The 18,065-nt window shown below is 40.0% G+C and overlaps 1 protein-coding gene across 1 annotated transcript in view; it reads left to right on the top strand.

Annotated features, from left to right (window-relative positions):
• PDE1C (phosphodiesterase 1C) overlaps positions 1 to 11,095 on the top strand; it is a 372,931-nt gene extending 361,836 nt beyond the window's left edge. The window contains exons 17-18 of the mRNA XM_026068589.1: positions 2,083 to 2,148; positions 10,926 to 11,095. Coding sequence (XP_025924374.1) covers positions 2,083 to 2,148; positions 10,926 to 11,095 — 236 coding nt within the window. The remainder of the gene's footprint in view (positions 1 to 2,082; positions 2,149 to 10,925) is intronic.
• Positions 11,096 to 18,065: the final 6,970 nt, after the last annotated feature.

Genomic DNA, 18,065 nt, shown 5'->3' with positions numbered 1-18,065 from the left:
GACTTGCCCTTTGTTTTCCGGTATCTAGCTCCAGAGTACTAGCAGAGTACTAGTCAATAATCAACTATGTTTTAGCATAGTGGGAACATTGCTTGGACAGCATCCATTGCTCATCACAAACCTCTATGAGGAGGATGAGTTAGTGGCATTATCTCATTTCCTAAAGACAGGAAAATTGTGGTAGAGGGTGGAAATAACTTTTTTAAGGAATCTGATGTAAATCTCTACCTGTCTGGAGATTAGACTTGTTAACCTCATGATTCCCCTTTCCTCTAGATGGCAATATCCTTTGGCTTTCATTAATCCCAATTTCAGTCTGCCCTCTTGCACTGTCAGTGTCTGTTTGTGAATATATGACATCTGCCTGAAATCAGAAATGCTGTGAGTGTACTCATCATTCTCACTACAATTGTGAGACTGTTGGATCTGGTTTCAAAACCAAATGTTGCCTTATATTCTGACACCAAATAGCTTTGGGGGGGAGGAGGGGGGGTGTTATATTCTGATTTCAGCTTTCTAACCTTCTTCATATCTGGCTTTTAAAAATGATAGATTTTTTGTTTCAAATCCCAAGCATATTTATTGAGTGCCAGCAAACACTGTTGCCATCTGTGGTTACACGTGTGTTTTATGGTTTAAATGAAAAATGCTGTCTCCAAGAATATACGTAACTGCCTTGTGAAGGTAATCACAGAGGAGGATGGTGATCCCACATTTAGAGTGGTAGAGCCTGGCAAAGCATTATGTTGACTCTGTCTATGTTTGAACACGAAGATATCCCCAGTCTCTGGGTCTCTTCTAGGAAGACTGAAATCACAGCCCATAAGGGCGTTCTAAACCAACAACAGAGGACTCATGCTCACTGAAACACTTGCTCACATCACTTTTTCCTATGTCACTTGGAGCAAGAGTATCGATCCCACAGGGCTGGTGCCGTGTGCTCATGAACTACATCTCTACATGCCATCTTCTACAAAGTAAATTATTCCACAGGTAGACTTTGGAGGTACTTATGAAGCACCACACAAGTAATGAATAGACTATTCCCACACTGTTGCTGTTTTTCTAGTTGTTTGCTAAAAACAAACAAACAAACAAAAAACTTATCAGATCCTTTCCTTAAAAAAAGAAGAGGCTTTCTAAGGAGGATGTAAAGTTCAGATGTTCAATGTAAGCATGAAAGGCTCCATGTATTCCCTTTTGTCTGAAATTCCAGCTTTAACTGGTTCCTTTCTTCTGTCTGAGAGGTTCGCTGGTATTGATTTCCTGAAGAATGTACAATGTGCTTGCCACTGTACCTGCTTATGTTCTGATAATTTCCTGTCTTGGTTTGATTCTTAGTTTACCTCCAGTCCTGCAAGTAGACATGAACCCAAGCCACTAATTTTTTATAAATATTGAGGGCGTTGACGCAGTCAGCTGTGATCTTCAGATCTAAAATGCAGACTGTCTCACGTAAGCGTAAAGGGAGAAAGTATGGCTTGAAAAAGGCATCTAGTGTTTTGGGCAACTCATCTCCACTTGCAAATACAGTATCAGGGCCCTTTCTCTGGATTATCTATCCAATGACATAAATGTCCAGAACTATTATCAACTGGTGGTTCCCAAAGTGATGCCATCCGCTCATTGAAACACCACAAAGCCAAGGTAAGTGGCATGTAACTGTCTTCAGTACCGCATTAGAGAGTAAAATTGACGTATTGTCAGTTCTGTGAGGACATGGAGGTAGCTGAAGAGCAAGTTGTCTGAGAGTTTGCAATGGTTTGTAGGTACGAAACTTTAGAAAACATCTATTACTTAAGAATAAGAAACTTGCAGAGTCAGTAACCATTGTATCTCCACCCAAACTCATTAAGTGCTAAACATAAGAAGGATGTGATTGATGTTGACTCCCCTAGATTAGAAGAGGAATATTTGGCTATTTGACCAGGCTTGTGAGGAAGTTAACCTGACTTAAAACTGTTGAAAAGAAATGGCAGAAGACAACATCACATAGTGGTGGTAGCACTAGGAAAAGTGTTTTCATGGCTGGTGGGATTACAGTTCACCCACCTCTACTGAAACTAATCTTTCTCTTTAAAGGTCCAGAGCGAAGTTCAGCTGACTCACTGGGCTCAGGTTCCTCAGCAAACCGTCTTACCTTGCCAGGTCAGTTGGTATCACCGCACTGTAATTTGCTTATACACATAGCTTTAGGAATAGGCAGTCACGAAGATTACTAGTTTTTGGGAGATGGACAGAAACAGGTGACTTTTCTCCAGGAAAGGCATGACTTTTACCCAACACATTTAAAAAGTTAACACCATTCACTGGGAATGAAGAAATGAAGTTGTTTTCAATTTTCTTTACCACATTTATTTATTTGTTTTTAAACAAATACATTATGTTTTGTGGGTTACACTGCATGCTCAACAGACTGTTTTAATTTGCTCATCGAATTTATTTGGGCCTTTGCCACATGGACATAGGTGCTGAAGGGAAAAAAAAGAGCTTATTTTGTTGGCCTGAGCATAGTTCTGTGTGTGTCCTTCCCATCCCCCAAATCCTTTTGCCTCTATTTCACCCTTGATATAACCACTTTTTTAATTCCTTCATTTTTGTCCCACACAATTGTCAGAAGAAAGGGAGGAGAAAATGGAGCGGTTACACAAAATAATGCACAGTGTGAACTAATTGTCAAGATGCTGCCTCAGCACGGGCGTATACAAGGCCATTCCTATACTTGTAGTTTGCAGTCAGTGAAAGAAAGGGTAAGTCTACATGAAGACAACAAGAAATCACCAAGAAAAAAAAAACTCAAGCAAAGTAATGAAAAAAAGTTTTACTAGAGACATTTTCTTCAGCGGCTGCTGTGCCAGCAGACAAGGTGCAGTGTGGCTCCATATATAGACACCAATGTGCGATAGCAGGTTTTTGTGCTGTTTGAGTTCTTCAAGCTGTTCATGGTATGATGCTGTTTCACAACCGCTACCTTAGCAGATTGTTTTCCCAGGCACAGCTCAGCCACCACTTGGATGTAACCGAGGAAAAGAATGGGCAGGAATGTGAGAGAGATTTAGAAATACTATTTTTCCTTAATAAAACAATATGGTCCATGAAACACTGTGCTGCTCAAGAACACAAAATGGACAGTCACTGAAAGTAAAAGCTAAACCTCTGGGCATTGTGCTCACGTGAAGACCTTTATCAGGTAACTAGCCTGAGACAGTTTTTAGATGGAAAGTGCAGTACAGTAAATATCGTAAACACATTCTCTTAACCTCTGAAGTTTCTCATCATTGACAGTGGTGATAAGTATTAGCTCTATATATCACTTATTTCTCATATAGTCTCAGCAGATGTTAAATTTTTGTATTTGTATTGACGAGGAGCTGCTACTTTGGAAGTTTTCACTCAGGATTTTCTTACAGGTTCCAACTTTGGAATCTTGCTCTTTGGAGATTTTTTTTCCAGAGAAGAATTTTTTTAAATTTATTTTAAGGAAAAAGTGTAGAACAAAGCATTCGTGACACACTTCAGCCCTAACCCTCAGTTAATATCAACAGAACTAATTTCAAAACTAGCTCACTTTTAATACATTGCTGGCATGATTACACTGGATGACATTTATGTTTAACAAGTTCAGTTTGCACATTGCTTTTTCATCCATTTTTCCAGCACTATACTACTTTTAACGTACCAGTCCATTAATGAGTACCTTCAAATAAGAAATTCAATGTCCTTTTTTATGTGTATTACTTGTTCTTAGCCTGCAGATCATTACAATATAAAGGTAGAGTGTATAAAGCAGAAAAGAGGGTTTTGCTATAGACTACCAGGCATAGCTTCTTATTTATCACTGACATGCTGGTTGACCTTGCTCAAATTGCTCTTGTGCGCCTCAGTTTCCTCATCTGTTATTTGGAAATAATAATGCTTTTCCCATTTTAAAACCTTCAGATCTAGGGATCTGTTGACTGGTCTGATTAGAAAACCATCAGTAGGAAGGATCTACCTTTAAGAGAGGAGAGCAATCCGCCCAGTAATGCCCCTTCTTGCAACAGAGAACTTTTCAGAGTTGTGCTGATCCAGCCTTTGTGGATTTGCTGCCAGTTCAGGGTTACTTCCAGAAGCAATACTCACTGCGACAATCTCACACTGAATTTTACAGAGGTGTCTTCTGGCTGACACTTATGGAAATGACTAGCTGTGTTTTGACTCTCTCTTGTTAAAGATTTCCCACCTCAGTGTATGTTTTGGCATTGACTGGTTTTGGGACTTGGTAGGTTTCCTCTCTTTGGCTGCTTAACAATGGTACCTTCCCACGTATCCTCTGCTGCTGTTTGCTCGAGTACAGTGTGCAAATCAACTCTTCCTATGCAAGTATTTAATATATATGATGGGGAGTAGATAACAGTGTAATATTTTCTATTTATATATCCCCAGGGATGCATTTTGTTTACAGCCATTATGATTTTGTCTTTTATGCAGTATATGATCACTTTTCAGGGGTTTGCTTTTGCTGGAGGCAGCCACTAATTAATGTTTAGTTAAGAAACAGTCTGCTGTAAACACACACACATGCACACAATTTTCTATCTGAGAAAATGTCATTGTCTTGCTGTTCTTTTTGTGAATTGCATGCAGTGCCTTCAAAAAAAATGGGAAGCTTTATTTTGTTGGGTTTAGTTTCACTTCTGAATAAGAGATGCTGACAAGACCAGACAACGTACGTGTGTGATCCTGTCTCTCTTTACCAGCCAGTCGGTCACTTCTTCCCATCAATAACTTCTTAATCTGTGCCTTGTCAATTTAAAGTGCATTGGAGTGAGAGGAAGAAATCTTCAAAAGGTCACAAAGCTTAGAAATTTTATGTAAGGGTAAGTGGCAGTATACGGGAGAGAACCCTGGTGGTGTTCCACCTGGAGATGTATTGTTGGACAAGCTTGACCATTAGTAAAAATCAGAGAATCCACACAACAATTCAGCCTCATGCTGTAGCAGGTGCCTCTGCTGCTTCATTGAAAGGCTCTGTTTTCTCAGTCCATAGAGGATGAACCAACTGCTGCTCCAAGAAGCCTGCACTTTAAGTAGCAAGAAAGCACAGTAAGGGCATCCATGGACCCCAAAATGTTACCTACAATCTGATTGACTACATTTTTTTTTTTGTAGCATGTGAGCAGTTTGAAGAAGTGAAGAATACCTACCCATGCACTGAGTGCTCTATGCAGCAACAAAATATATATATTTTTCTAATTAGGTACCTTCATTCATCAAAAGGACATGCCTTCTGTTCCTGTCTTATTAGAAGGCTGTCAGACCCACAGGCAGTACTTCTACTCTTCTGTAATGCACCCTGACTATTGAATAGGCATTGAAGGTCAACATTTTCTCCCTTCCTTTTATATAGTTCACATCCTCTCCAGAACTGCCAATTTTGTACATATATATGTGTGTGTGTATATATATATATATATATATATGTATGTATGCACATATACACATCTTTGATAAAGCACAGGTGGGAAACTGAGAAGTGGGAATTCTTTATTTCATTTGAATCTTTGATGCATTCATTTGGCTACAGAGCTTCAGCAAACTGAATTCTTTGATGCATTACAGAAACCTCAGAGTATAAAGGTATGAGTTAAAGACAGGGTTTATTCACTGGAACCTTTGAGAGAGAAAAAAGTCTGAAATTGTTATTAAGGGTATTCATTTTTTTCAGTATTGAGGGTAAAAAGAAGTTCCATTTTTTTAAAGTCACAGCTTTTCATACTTGTCTTTGTGGTAATAGGCACCAGAGAAGTGTTGCTGTCTGGTAGAAGCCTGGAAAAAAGTTGTATTTTTCCTGCTTCCTGTGCAATTTGTGGTAATAACTGAGAGAAGAAGAAAAAACCCAAAGGGTTCCTTCCCCATATGCTTCTCTTTTGAGCACAGAGATAGCTATGCTTGGTAATATCAGCAAATATCAGCACAGCTAATATCGCTGGTGGTACTCATCAACAGAGTTTGTGACAAGCTATGGCACATCTTCATATTCCTGAAAGCTGGATCTAGTGCAATGTGGTGGAGTGGGGACTTGCAGAGTTTGGGTTGTCCCATAGGGCTAGATTGTAACATATGAGTGGACTTGGCATAGAGGAGAGTACACTATGCATTTGGTTAGTGGATTAAAAAAAACAAAAGAAATTTATCCTTAGTTGCAAAACCCTCAGCTATTGTTATGGTGACTGCCCATCAAGTAGCTGTCTTTAGACTCTCTCCTTGAGGTGTCCTGTTGAAGGAAACAGTGGGCCCAGTGAGTTTTGTATAAACACATAGGTTTTTTAAAAAAACTCCTAGGAGACTGATTCCCCCCAAGTTTAGAACCCTTCTTGCGTGTTTGAGCATCTTTAATGAAACACAGTCTTGATTCTCCTGCTCCTTTGTCCTTGAGACACTCCTGTTAATTACAGGAGAAAACCTTTCTCAGTGGCAAAGAATGGAAAACAGAGAAAGAGAAAACCCTTCTGAACCTGCTCTCTCGATTTAACATCAGAATACTGAATAGGGAATGCAAGTATCTCTAGCTCTCCTGAATCATCTCCTAGTAAAAATGCCCAATGAAGTTTCCTTACATAACCAGTGAATTTCTTTTTTTAGCTAAATTAGTAAATTGCCTTTATTGATTATAAAAGCCTTTCATCATTCCTGTAGCGCTTTTCCTAGGATTTTCCTTATCCTACCTGAATAACCATTGAAGGCAAAAGTCGCTCTAGCTCTGCAGGGGCCTGTGGGGAGAAGGTCTGTATTCACTACCTCCCTGCAGGCTTTTCTGGATTCTTGGTGGTTACAAACCATAGTCAGTTCGGTGAGGGAACCCACTGCTGCCTTGTCTGTGGTGTGCCAGGGTGCCTTAGGGCTTGCATGAGTGCCTGGAGAGGGGTAAGAAATACTGCTGTCCAGACCAAGCTGTGTCCCAGAAACTGCTTCAACCCCAGTGCCTCTGCAAAGCCACCACATCCTTCACAAAGAAAGGATAACTGAGAGAGACTGTAGTGTCTCATTCTTCTTCCTAATCCAGACTCATTTGCACCTTTTTGTAGAACTGAGCAAAACTGGCCTCCTCCAGGGCCAGTCGTGCCAAGGGAACCAGACGTGTTTCATTGCTTCCTCTCTGCAAGAGGTGAGCTATGGCTGGGTCCTTTTGCAGCAGCAGCAGCAGAGCATGGGATGGCCACCACCTTGGTGGGCAGACCTGAAAGCTGAGCTTTGTCTGCTTTTTGAGCTGCGTTTTGTCCCTCCCAATTTCCTGCTTCCTTTTCCCCCCTCTTTCCCTTTCCTCCCATACTGAATACCTGCAGTAACCACTCAAATCCCTTTTGCAGATGCAGCTTTTCAGGTGATTGTTTAATGTATTTTTTTCAGAACCAAATTGTTTTCCAACAGATATTCGTGAGTAAAAACCATGCTATCAATTCAGTGACTGTGGTCATGACATTATAGAAAACGCATTTCAGTGACTTTTTTAAAGGGACATGCCTTTTGAATGAACAGAAATTTTTATATCTGCTTTAAACTGTTTTAAAGAGAAAAGAAAAGGATATTGTTGTTTTGTCTTGTTTTGTTTTGTTTTGTTTTCTGGTCACGGTGGAATTACTATATAACAAGAGTTTCATTTCAAAGGCTTTTGTTGCTGTAACAACTTCTAATAGTTTGAAATACTAAAATTGACTATATCTTGTTTTTATCAGTCAGCATTGCTAGCAATAATTTCCTTTTATTGCAACCAGGCCAAAACTATTGCAAATTAGTACATGTCTAGGGAAGTCAGTGGAGCCAGACAAATTCCAGCTAAGAATTTGAGTCTAGTATACAGCAATTCTCATGGGTCATTGTGATAAATCCCCTGGTTTTAAGCTCAAATGCAAAATAGCCATCAATGCTCAGTTAGCTCAGAGCAGACTCCTCAGCAAACTATTTTCTCCTGTTCAAATTTTCCATGGGATTGAAGCTCCTGGCATTGTATATACTGTTACTTCAAGAACGCCTCTGCAAAGTAGCTGGGTTTTGATGGGCTAGGTTGATCACATCACCTAGTGGGTGCATGGTGCATTTCCGGGTCAGTTTAAAAAGCAAAACTTGTGGCAGTGTTTGGCACTCCTTTGGCTCCTTGATTCCTGGACGAGTGGTTTAAACTGTGGCAAATCCAGCACATCTGTACACCTGTCCTTCTGTCTTATGTGCCTCTGCCACTTTTAAATGAGTCTCCTACGTATTTGCTATGGCTGCTTGTTGGAGCATCCACCAGCTCATGCACCAGGATAGCTTGTGATGGAGTGGCTCAAGCTCCTAATCTACCTCTAGTTGTGCATAGTAGGTTGCTTTTGTGCTAAGCATAGGGGGAGGAGAGGGAATGAACTATTTTTCTTCCTTCCTTTATCACATATTTGTACAAGTTGTATTTTTCTCTAAAACCTGCTAGCTGGTGTGCTGTAAATGGGTTTGCAGTTGTCCTCAAATACTGCCCCAGTTTGACTCAGAAGTTGTAGTTAAACCTAAGGTGAATCTGATCCAACATATAGGGTTTTACCAAAAACTTAGGAGCAGATGACAAGTTGTACAGTCCCCTCCACTTTGCAGGTCTCTCTGAAAACATAGACATCACTTAAAGGTGTGTGTCCACCTCAGGAAGGGAACTGGTGTAGGAGGGTATGAGGATGGCAGCCTAAACGGCGGAGGTGCAAACAGAACCTGAGGTCTAGCCTGGGTAAAATCTTCCAGGCAATCTAGACAGTGAATTCAGCTCCTTTTTCATTTACAGTTGTCCATCAAGCAGCGGCTCTGACATGCAGAAAGGTCTCTTTCATTTGTGATGACTGTGTATCTTAAGCAAATCAAGGCATAATGTTGTCATAGGGCATACAGTTTATACCAAGGAGCCAGCAGGAGTCCAGACCTCTGTCAAGAATCAAAAGAAGAATTGCGTCAAAGAAGTGATGAAAAGAAATAAGGGGTAGAAATGGTCCTAGCCACCTCTGATGTTTGCACAGCTGCTGCTCTGCAAGATGCTGGGATGCACGTCCTGCTGGCCAGTGCAAACAGAGCAGCTAACACACTCTTCATCTCCCTGCTAGATCAGTGTCTGAACTACACTGAGATTGTCTCTCTGCATGCTGCTTCCTGTGTAGCCATCCCAATCTACACTAGCATTGTTCAAATACCTGTACCATGCTTTCATTGTGTGGTGTAGCCAAGATCTTAAAAATAATTCTGATTATTTTTCCTAAGTAAGAAAAATATAGGTCCATATCTTAGCAGCATCAAGGTTAGAAACTGGTAATACTTATGTCATTCCATGAATGTGAAGCTCCTGAGGACCCTGACTAACAATAACCAATTGAGTCCCATAAGCATTCTCTGAGGTAAGTATTCTTATTATTATCATCATTTTACAAATAGAGAAACTAGGATGAATGGTGCTGTCCAGATCACACAACAAGTCAGTGAGAAACCTGGGAACAGGCATCTGGAGTCCTAAAAGATAGTCTTCTCCCATCACCGTCTCCTATTTGGAATCATTAAAGCCTAAAGAAATTAAATGGCATGGATTCCCTTTATCAGCTCCTGTGTTTGGATGATAAATGGCACTGTCAGTGTTCTGGATAAACCCCTTATACTTATTAGCCAACTCATCTCTGCTGGCAACAACTCCAGTAAAATTCCAGTTAACAATAAACATTCCCCTGTGCTGAGCAATGGAAAATCCAATAATAGTTTGGCTGAATCCATGCTGAGTAAAGAAAATGGAATGAATCTGAAAAGTGAATGTGCCTGAAAGAACAGTAACTCATCTAATGGCTACTTTTCAAGCTTTTAATCCTGCTTTTCTTAATGCCAGTCTTCTTGAGAACAGGAAAGGATGTGACTATGTACGTATGGATATGTATTTCTGTAGTTTATGAAGTCCATACTATTTTTTGTCCCCTATTTCCTCAGATGTATTAGAGTACAGTTAATCACTCAAGGAGATTAACAAGATGAAACTGTAACTGTGTTCTAAAATTTGAGGTTAACAAGCTCCTAAGGGGGAATCTTTTAGGCTTATTAGAATTTATGCTGAGGGCAATGACTTTTCTTTGAAGTGCTTATCATGCTAATAATTCACTTACTGCTTGGTTATTTTGCATTTAATAACATAGAGCAAGACAAATACATTTTGGTCATAGTTATGTTTCATTTCTTATTTTATGTGTGTAAAGATGTAGCAAAGTAAGACATAGATTCAAATAGCCACACTCTAAAAGCTGAGAATAGTCAGGTTCATACATAGCCCATGTGTGACTTTCACAATGGCCTGCAGTTTACTGATAAGTCATACAAAAAAACTCAGATCCAGCTATTCCCGAAATCTGGGGAAACTGTGGTCTCAGTCCAGACTTACTGCCTCAAGCTAATCTCTTGTTCAGTGATAGTTTGAAAACAGCGAAGTGCTCAGCTAACTACATGTAGATAGGTTAGTTGTTTCTTCATTTAGACTTTTTGGTACTTTCATCTTCTGTCTAAATTTTTGTTTCTTAACCTTGTGAATGTTCCTTTGGATTCACCTGTGTTGATATGATCTTCTGGGAGGCCTCAATAAGGGCATAATTTCAAGATTAAGCATTTTGAAGTGCCTGATTGCCTAGATTTCAGTGCTGGAGACATTTGTTTTCTGTTCTAGAGATTTATGTATTTTTTATAATACATATTTTCACATTAATTTTCCCTGATGCTTTTTCTAACACTTTGTAATCACCCATTAACTCAAAAAAGTCCTGGTTCACAGGCTGAGAAACCCTCCTTTACACAGACAGGCTGTACTGAGCAGGATGGACAGAGCTTCTGACAAATTCATTTCTTGTCCACCAGCAAGTGAATGGTAGACATGGTAACCATCGTTGTTCTTGCTTTATCACTGCCAGCCATCAAACCTCAGCTGCATCACTTCAAGAAGCCCAGTAACAGCTCAGGAGCCTATTTGCCAGCCTTTCACAAGAAATCTGAGGAACATCCAGTGAGGTATAAGCTGCTTGACCAAAGGGGAAGGATGAAAAAGATTCAGCATATTTCTCAGAACTGGAATAGGAAATAGTAGAGGAGATTAAGAGGCATCTTCTGGAATGACGCTTCTCACAGTTGGATGGAGGATACTGTGTAATCTTTGCACAGACCACACTGCATTATGCAGCAGGTATAATTCAAGATATAAGCAATTGTATGATTTAACCAGATGGTACAATGGACACTTCTGCTAGAACTGTTTTCAATAGTCTTATTATTATTGGAGCATATGTCTACTTAGTACTAAAATATTGATAGTACTAAAATATTGATCTGTTGTTTAAAAAAAAATTGCATACCACTTTCTCCCATCAAATTAAGAAAGTCAATATTTTCATAGATAGTTGGGCTCCTTATGGTGTTCTCAATGTGACCTTCTGCCTAACACAGGTGAGACGACAACTCCTGTGTCCAATAGCATGAGAAAGTTTTGCCTTACCTAACTGCATTGAGAATAAATGGTTTCCTGTTTTAATGCAATAGATGTTCAGGAGGATGAAGGCAGGAGAGTGGATTAAAGAGTCCTCTCATTTCACCCCTTAGGAAAAAGAAGATGTAGCACAGCATTAAATACGTGCCTTGCATGATCCCTATTGAAAGTTTAATGCCATCAATTGTCTTTTTTGGCATTAATTTATGTGGTTTTGTTCCCATGTATTCCTTTGGTGCACACAGTGTCCCATGGAACTGAGTTTCACAGCTAAACTTGTCCTCTGTGAAAAAGTTCTTGTTGCCCCTGGATCTTATGCTGTGAGAAACAGAGGCAAGTAACTCCCTATTTGCTTTCTCCAGGCCCCCAGTGATTTATATACCACCTCAGCTCTCTCTTTCCAAGCTGGTGAATCCTATGCTGTTGCGCTCTCCTTGCAATGAAACCTGTTCTACTTTTGATCTTTGCTGCTCTTCTCTGTATCTTTTCTTTCTTTATTTTTTTAATCTGTTTTTGCAAGGAGAGGACCAGAACTGTGCACAGTACACAAGATGTGGGCATACCAGCAATTTCTAAAGTAATGTTATAGCATTTTCTGTTTTACCTTTCATGCCTTTCCAAATATTTTTTAAAGTTGTATTGTCCTTGATCACTGAGTGGTAATTTCTGTAGAATTATCAGTAATGATTGCTGATTAATTTATAGCCCATCAACACATATGGGGTCAGGGTTGTCTCTCCTTATCCACATTGTTCTGCACTTACCAATGTTGAACCAGTGGTTTTGATGATTACACTGAAGTAAACTTTTTTTTTCCTTTATATCCTTTATTTTTGTGCCCTGCTTGTTTTCTTCTTGTCACCTGTACCTTTTCCAGATCACTTTTTCTGGATAAGCGTGTTGAACAGAACAGAAGGTTATCCTCATTTACTGTGAATAGTGATCACTTGATCCTATTCTTCTCCCCTCCTTCCCCCCCCCGCCCCCATTACTAACCAGTTATTTGTCCATGTTTAGATCATGTGTTAAGATCTTCTCTCAATCCATGACAGATTAGTAACTTTGACAGCCTTTGGAACAAGACATTGTCAAAATCTTTTTGGAAAACTGCAAATGGTTATATGCTCCTCCAGGGAACTCTGAAAGATTTGTCAGGCACGATTTCTCCTATAAAAAGTATTTTGACTCTTCTCTGTTATATTATATTTATTCTTGTTTCTACTAATTCTATTCTTTATATTTTCTACATGTTCACTCACTGCAGATTTACCTGTCTATTATACACCACAGATCTGAAACTACATCCAATGTCAAAACTGCTACAGTCAGTATATATAACATTGCTATATTAAAATTATGTTAAAATCAAGGCTGGCTGTTGTATGAAAACAGCTGGGAATGTTACAGATGCCCCTTGCTCCATTAGAAAGGACTGCTGCAATTCTGTGTGCACTTGCCCTAGGGTCCTGTAGCATTTTGCAGTATTTTGCTTGAAATCTCCATAAAACAGGTGAATGTAGCATACAGCTGGTCAAGTGTTCTGACATGATGCTGTATCAGTTATTTTTGTCTGACTGTCTTACTAGGAACTTGATTTTGTAGCACTGTCCTTGAACCCCATCAGCACTTCGGACTCCAGCAACTGGCCTGCCCAGCTACCTAAACCAAATGTAAAGAGGAATGCACTTTAAAGCCTTCCATTTATGAAATGTGATTTATTGCTAGGAATTCCCAGAGAACTATATTTTGCCTGTAAAATACCCTGAAATGTTTTACATGAATAGGCTGTATAGACAAGCCAAATTATACTATTCTTCCAAACACATTTGCTGTCTGTGTCATTTCCTTCTCTTTAGGACACCTTTGGTTAATGGTTTACCTATCATAATCTTACCTGACTGTTCTCTGGATGAGTGGACAGCACTGATTCAGGTCACTGAGCCATCCAAATAGGCAAAAGGAGCCAGAATTTATTTTCTTCCTTTTTTATTGCCAACAGTTAAGTGGGTTTTTTGCTTCTGTGTCACAAACATCTAACATGAGTGATTTTTTTCTTTGCTCTCCCTCTTCATTCTCTCTGCTATGCCATGAAGCAGACAAAAATTGTCATCTTGGTTTTACTGCTGTGTAATCAAGACACAGAGAAATGAAATGACATACCTGAGATTTCATGGGGAGTGTGTATCATTACTAAGAATTTAATCTAGTTCTGATCAGCATCCTCTTTGCTCACATTCTTCTCCAGCCAAGTCCTGTGTTGTGTTGCTCTCTATTAGAGTCGCCTTCGGTGGAGGTTTATGCTGATGTTCATTGGTATTGGAAAGATATCTTAAGATGTTTCTTCCCTTTTTCAAAATCTCTGGCTCTAGGCCCAATTAAAATATTTCGAAGTGGGGGAGAGAGGGCATTTGTGCAGGCTGCTTCATGTAAATACTGGGCACTTCAGAAAAATAATTCTTAAGCATAGCTAGTTGTGCTAATGGCATCCAGCCTGATGCACTGAGCTACTCAGAAAGCAGATGGGATCATCGTTTCAATCCAACACTGACATCTAGCGTTCATCGAGGGGAGATTTTCCAAGCAGGAAGTTCAAAAATGAAATCTGTGTTATCTGAGGGTGGTCTGGCTTTGCAAGGCACTCAGCGTTTTTTACATTAGTGCTTTCTGAGTTAACCACTTGCTTCCAGCATAGAAATAAGTCTGAGTAATCCATCCCTCTTGAAAAGTCTGATGATCTAACACTCATGATGCAGTTTAGATTTTTCATGAATTGTATGTTCCAACTGTCAACACTTGAAAATTTAGCCTTTTTTCCTGTTTAGTCCAGTTTTGACTTGAGTCTTTGCTCTAATCATTGGATGGCTTTGCTGTGATCAGAAAGTTTTGTGCTCTGTTTTCCTGGAGGGGGTTGTTACTTTATTTTTTAAGTAAAGGTTTGAAGTCTGAATTAAAAATCGGAATGTTAAAATCTACATTGAGTGGAGCATAGAGAGATCCTTTAGTATTCATTCCTTATATTGTGTGTATTTCTGTGATTACACAAACATGCATTGGAAGGGAAGATTGGCTCCAAAATCCTCATGGACAATTGCAGCAGTGAGAAACAAGTATGAGAAGAGGAAGGGGAGAAGGGAGGAAGGAAGAACAGTGGCTAGCAGGGTATAAATGAGTCTTTCATATTGTTTTGCTCATGAGGCAGACAGCTGGGTTCATGGGGCAAATTTGTTTCTGCACAGGCTGTATCCTCACCTCCTTACTCCTTCTTGTTCAGGTCTGTTGTTCAGTTCAGCTCCTCAGATGTGTGGCCAGCATTTGTCCTTCAGCCTGATCCTTCACTCTTTTTCCATGTACTCCTCTCTGTATCCTGAACTCTTTACTCCTGACCTGTCACAGACCTGCTAAGCTTCACTAAGCATCTACCTTGGTGTGTATCTTGAATTATCACTGAGTTGCTGAGGTTGGAAGGAACCTCTGGAGACTGTCTAACCCAACCCCCCTGCTCAAAGCAGGTTCAGCTAAAGCAGGTTTCCCAGATTCATGTCCAGTTGGGTTTTGGGTATCTCCAAGGATGGAGACACCACAACCTCTCTCGGCAGACTGTTCCACTATTTGGCCACCCTCACAGTAAAAATCATTTTTCCTTGTATGTAACTGGAATTTCCTGTATTTAAATTTGTGCCCAGTGCCTTTTGTCCTATCACTAGGCACCACTGAGAAGAGCCTGGCTCCGTCTTCTTTACTTCCTCTCATCAGGTATTTATACACATTGAGAAGATCCCCCTGAGCCTTCCCTTCTCCAGGTTAAACAGAATGCAGAAATACATGACCCTAAGGCCACCTGGAGACCCTAAAAACTAATCTGAAGTCTAGAAAGGTCTAGACAGCTTGGGACTTCCCAAGCTCAAGGCAGAGCGTCTCATGGCATATATTCAGCTTGCACTTTACAGGATCTTGTCTTATGTAAGAATGAACACAAATAAACCATCACAAGAGATTCTTTCATTTCTGGAATGTACTTTCTAGTTCTGTCTCTTCTTGTCCTATCTGTCCAATTCTTATCTTTTCAAGGCTCTTCAGTATGTCAGGTATAAGGATTTAAGCTTCCCTTCACAGCACCTGAGCCAGACAGACTGATATGGATTCTGCTGCAGGACTAGGAGACAGTATCATGAAGGAGACAGTATCATGGAAAATAGCTTTTAATGTTCACTCCTTGTATTCATAGAGCTACATATGCTACATTTCCAAAGTATTGAAATTTCTGTTTGCACAGCCTCACTGTAAAAGGCCCATGGCTTTTCAGGGGATGTAAGTAACAGAGTAAGATGGGTTTATGAGCTTAGTTAAGTACAAGTGAGAAGCCAAAAGTTCTAATGTGCTTCACTGGCCTGCATTCTTGATTTTTCACTTGTAGATGCAACTGCTGGACATGTCTCTGCACATAAGAATACTATGAAATCACGTTGACCAAAAGCAATCTTTAAATTTTGTGTGCTCTTGAAAGTTTTTTTATATGCATGACCAAAGATGGCAACAGCACAGGACATGGAAAAAGATAATCAGTTTTGATATCTAAACCAATCTATTACTTTAAGTGATCAAAGCATTATATGGTTGTCTATTTATTAACCAGTAAGACAGACAAAATTTCAACCAGACAAAATTTCAGTGTAAATGTTCCTAAACTCAACGCATGCAAATTCCGCTTTATTTGCGGGTATAGTAAATGTTAGCAGGTTAGTGGTAGCGCCATGAATGTTGGTTTGTATTTGTTTCTCCTGTTGCTTAGCTTGATAAAACATTTACCCTATGAACCTCATGTTTAGCATTACAACAGCGCTAATAACATTTCCTTCAGATACGTGATGGGCTTACTGCAATCCTTAGTTGAATGTCACGAAGCCTTTAAATCTCCATTGTCCCAACTCTGTCGCAAATGGAGAACTGTCCCTTAGTTTCTAGGTAGAAGCTGACCCAGAATTCACTCTAAAAATATTAGCCATTAACAACCTCCCAATCTTTTGTTCAATGACTGGAGCATTTCATTCCCTTAAGCATCGAGCTGGTTGCCCTGTGCAGTGCAGACTGTGGGTGGGGTTCAGTTCCAGCTAAATGCAGGTATCTGAATGTAAGCCAGGAACTAAGACCCCAGAATAGTCAATGCCTGTGTGTAGACACCTCAATTTAAGTGATCTGCAGCATCCTAAATCCTAACAGTGCTACAGAAATGCTTCTGAGGTTTTTGTTTCCATCAGCAGCATGTCAGGTGCTTTGCCCCCTTCTCTTAGTGGAGATAGCTGGCAGTGGGAAGCAAGGACTGAATTTGCTGCCAGCACCTCAGACAAATGGTGCTCCAGGATATGCGTCCTCTTACACTGCTAATACTTGCAGCTTGCCAAATGAAAATCACAGTTTGGTTTTCTACAACCTTGTGTTTCACTGTAATGGCCAGGGGGAAACTTTTGGGAACACTTGAGACAGAAGTATTTCTGCCCCAGAACACACAAACTCCAGATGTTTGTCTAAGAGAGCAATTCCTGCGATTTTAGCAATATATGGTCTCAGAGAGTTCAGAGCTTGAAGGACAATAAATAAACCTGCATTCACACCAGTGTAAAGCCCACACAGGATTCTGCCAGATCTAAAAGTTTTGGTTTTGGGGAAGGAATGGTGGGTGTTTATAAGATTTTTCAAATCAGATCTTATTCCCAAATAAAGTAACATTTAAACACTTTCACTGAATGCAATGAGGCAGATGAAAGCTTTGAGAAGCAATACAACATATTGCTTCCCAGGAACACTGCAAACCCGCCCATTTACTAAATTGACCAACTGAAAAATGATTTTCTAGTTGATCAAGTTGCTCCTGGGTGGAAAAACGGTAAATGCCCAATTGCCAAGATATGAATATTCAATTTTAAATGAACTGCAGCAAATAATGTATATTGTGACATTTTTATGGCTGGGCTTCAAGTTGATCTATAAGGGGATAGTGAATTAGGCCACTGTGCCATCAGAGATGTCAGTGGGACTGTAACTCCTCTTCAGAGAAGGACATATAGTGCTGTTGGTAGGCGTAAAGTGTGATATATATTTTTCATATTAACCTGTGTCAGCATTCCCCAGCCTTTGAAAAAAATATCATCTTCAGAGCAATGAAGTCGGTCACATTCTATTTGTGCTCCTGCCTTTTGTTGTTAAGGGCCTTCATGTCTAAACATGTACATTTTCATGGCTAATCTATTGTTGATGTTCATTTCAATCTTTCAATCTTTTCAGGACTCCACACTCTCACTCTTGCTGTATTTTGTGCTGAAAATATTCACCCAACATCACTAGGAAATCTAGGCTCAGATTGCACTGAAATGTGCATTTGAAATTAAGCTGAGCCATGATACTCAGGTAACAAGGTGATAAGATGCTTTGGGGTGTACTTGAGGCTTTATGCTCCTTGAGGCATCTCCAGTGAGTCTCCAGAGTCCTGGGGCAACCAGACTGGAGTGCTCCCAGTAGAGAGAAACAAGCATTGTAATCTGAAGGGTGAAGCACTGTGCTCAGCAAGGCCATGGAG

The sequence above is a fragment of the Apteryx rowi genome, unplaced genomic scaffold, assembly GCF_003343035.1.
Source record: "Apteryx rowi isolate R43461 unplaced genomic scaffold, aptRow1 scaffold_276, whole genome shotgun sequence".
Taxonomy (NCBI): Eukaryota; Metazoa; Chordata; class Aves; order Apterygiformes; family Apterygidae; genus Apteryx; species Apteryx rowi.
The sequence above is the reverse complement of the archived record's forward strand: the minus strand, read 5'-3'. Positions and strand labels throughout refer to the sequence as shown.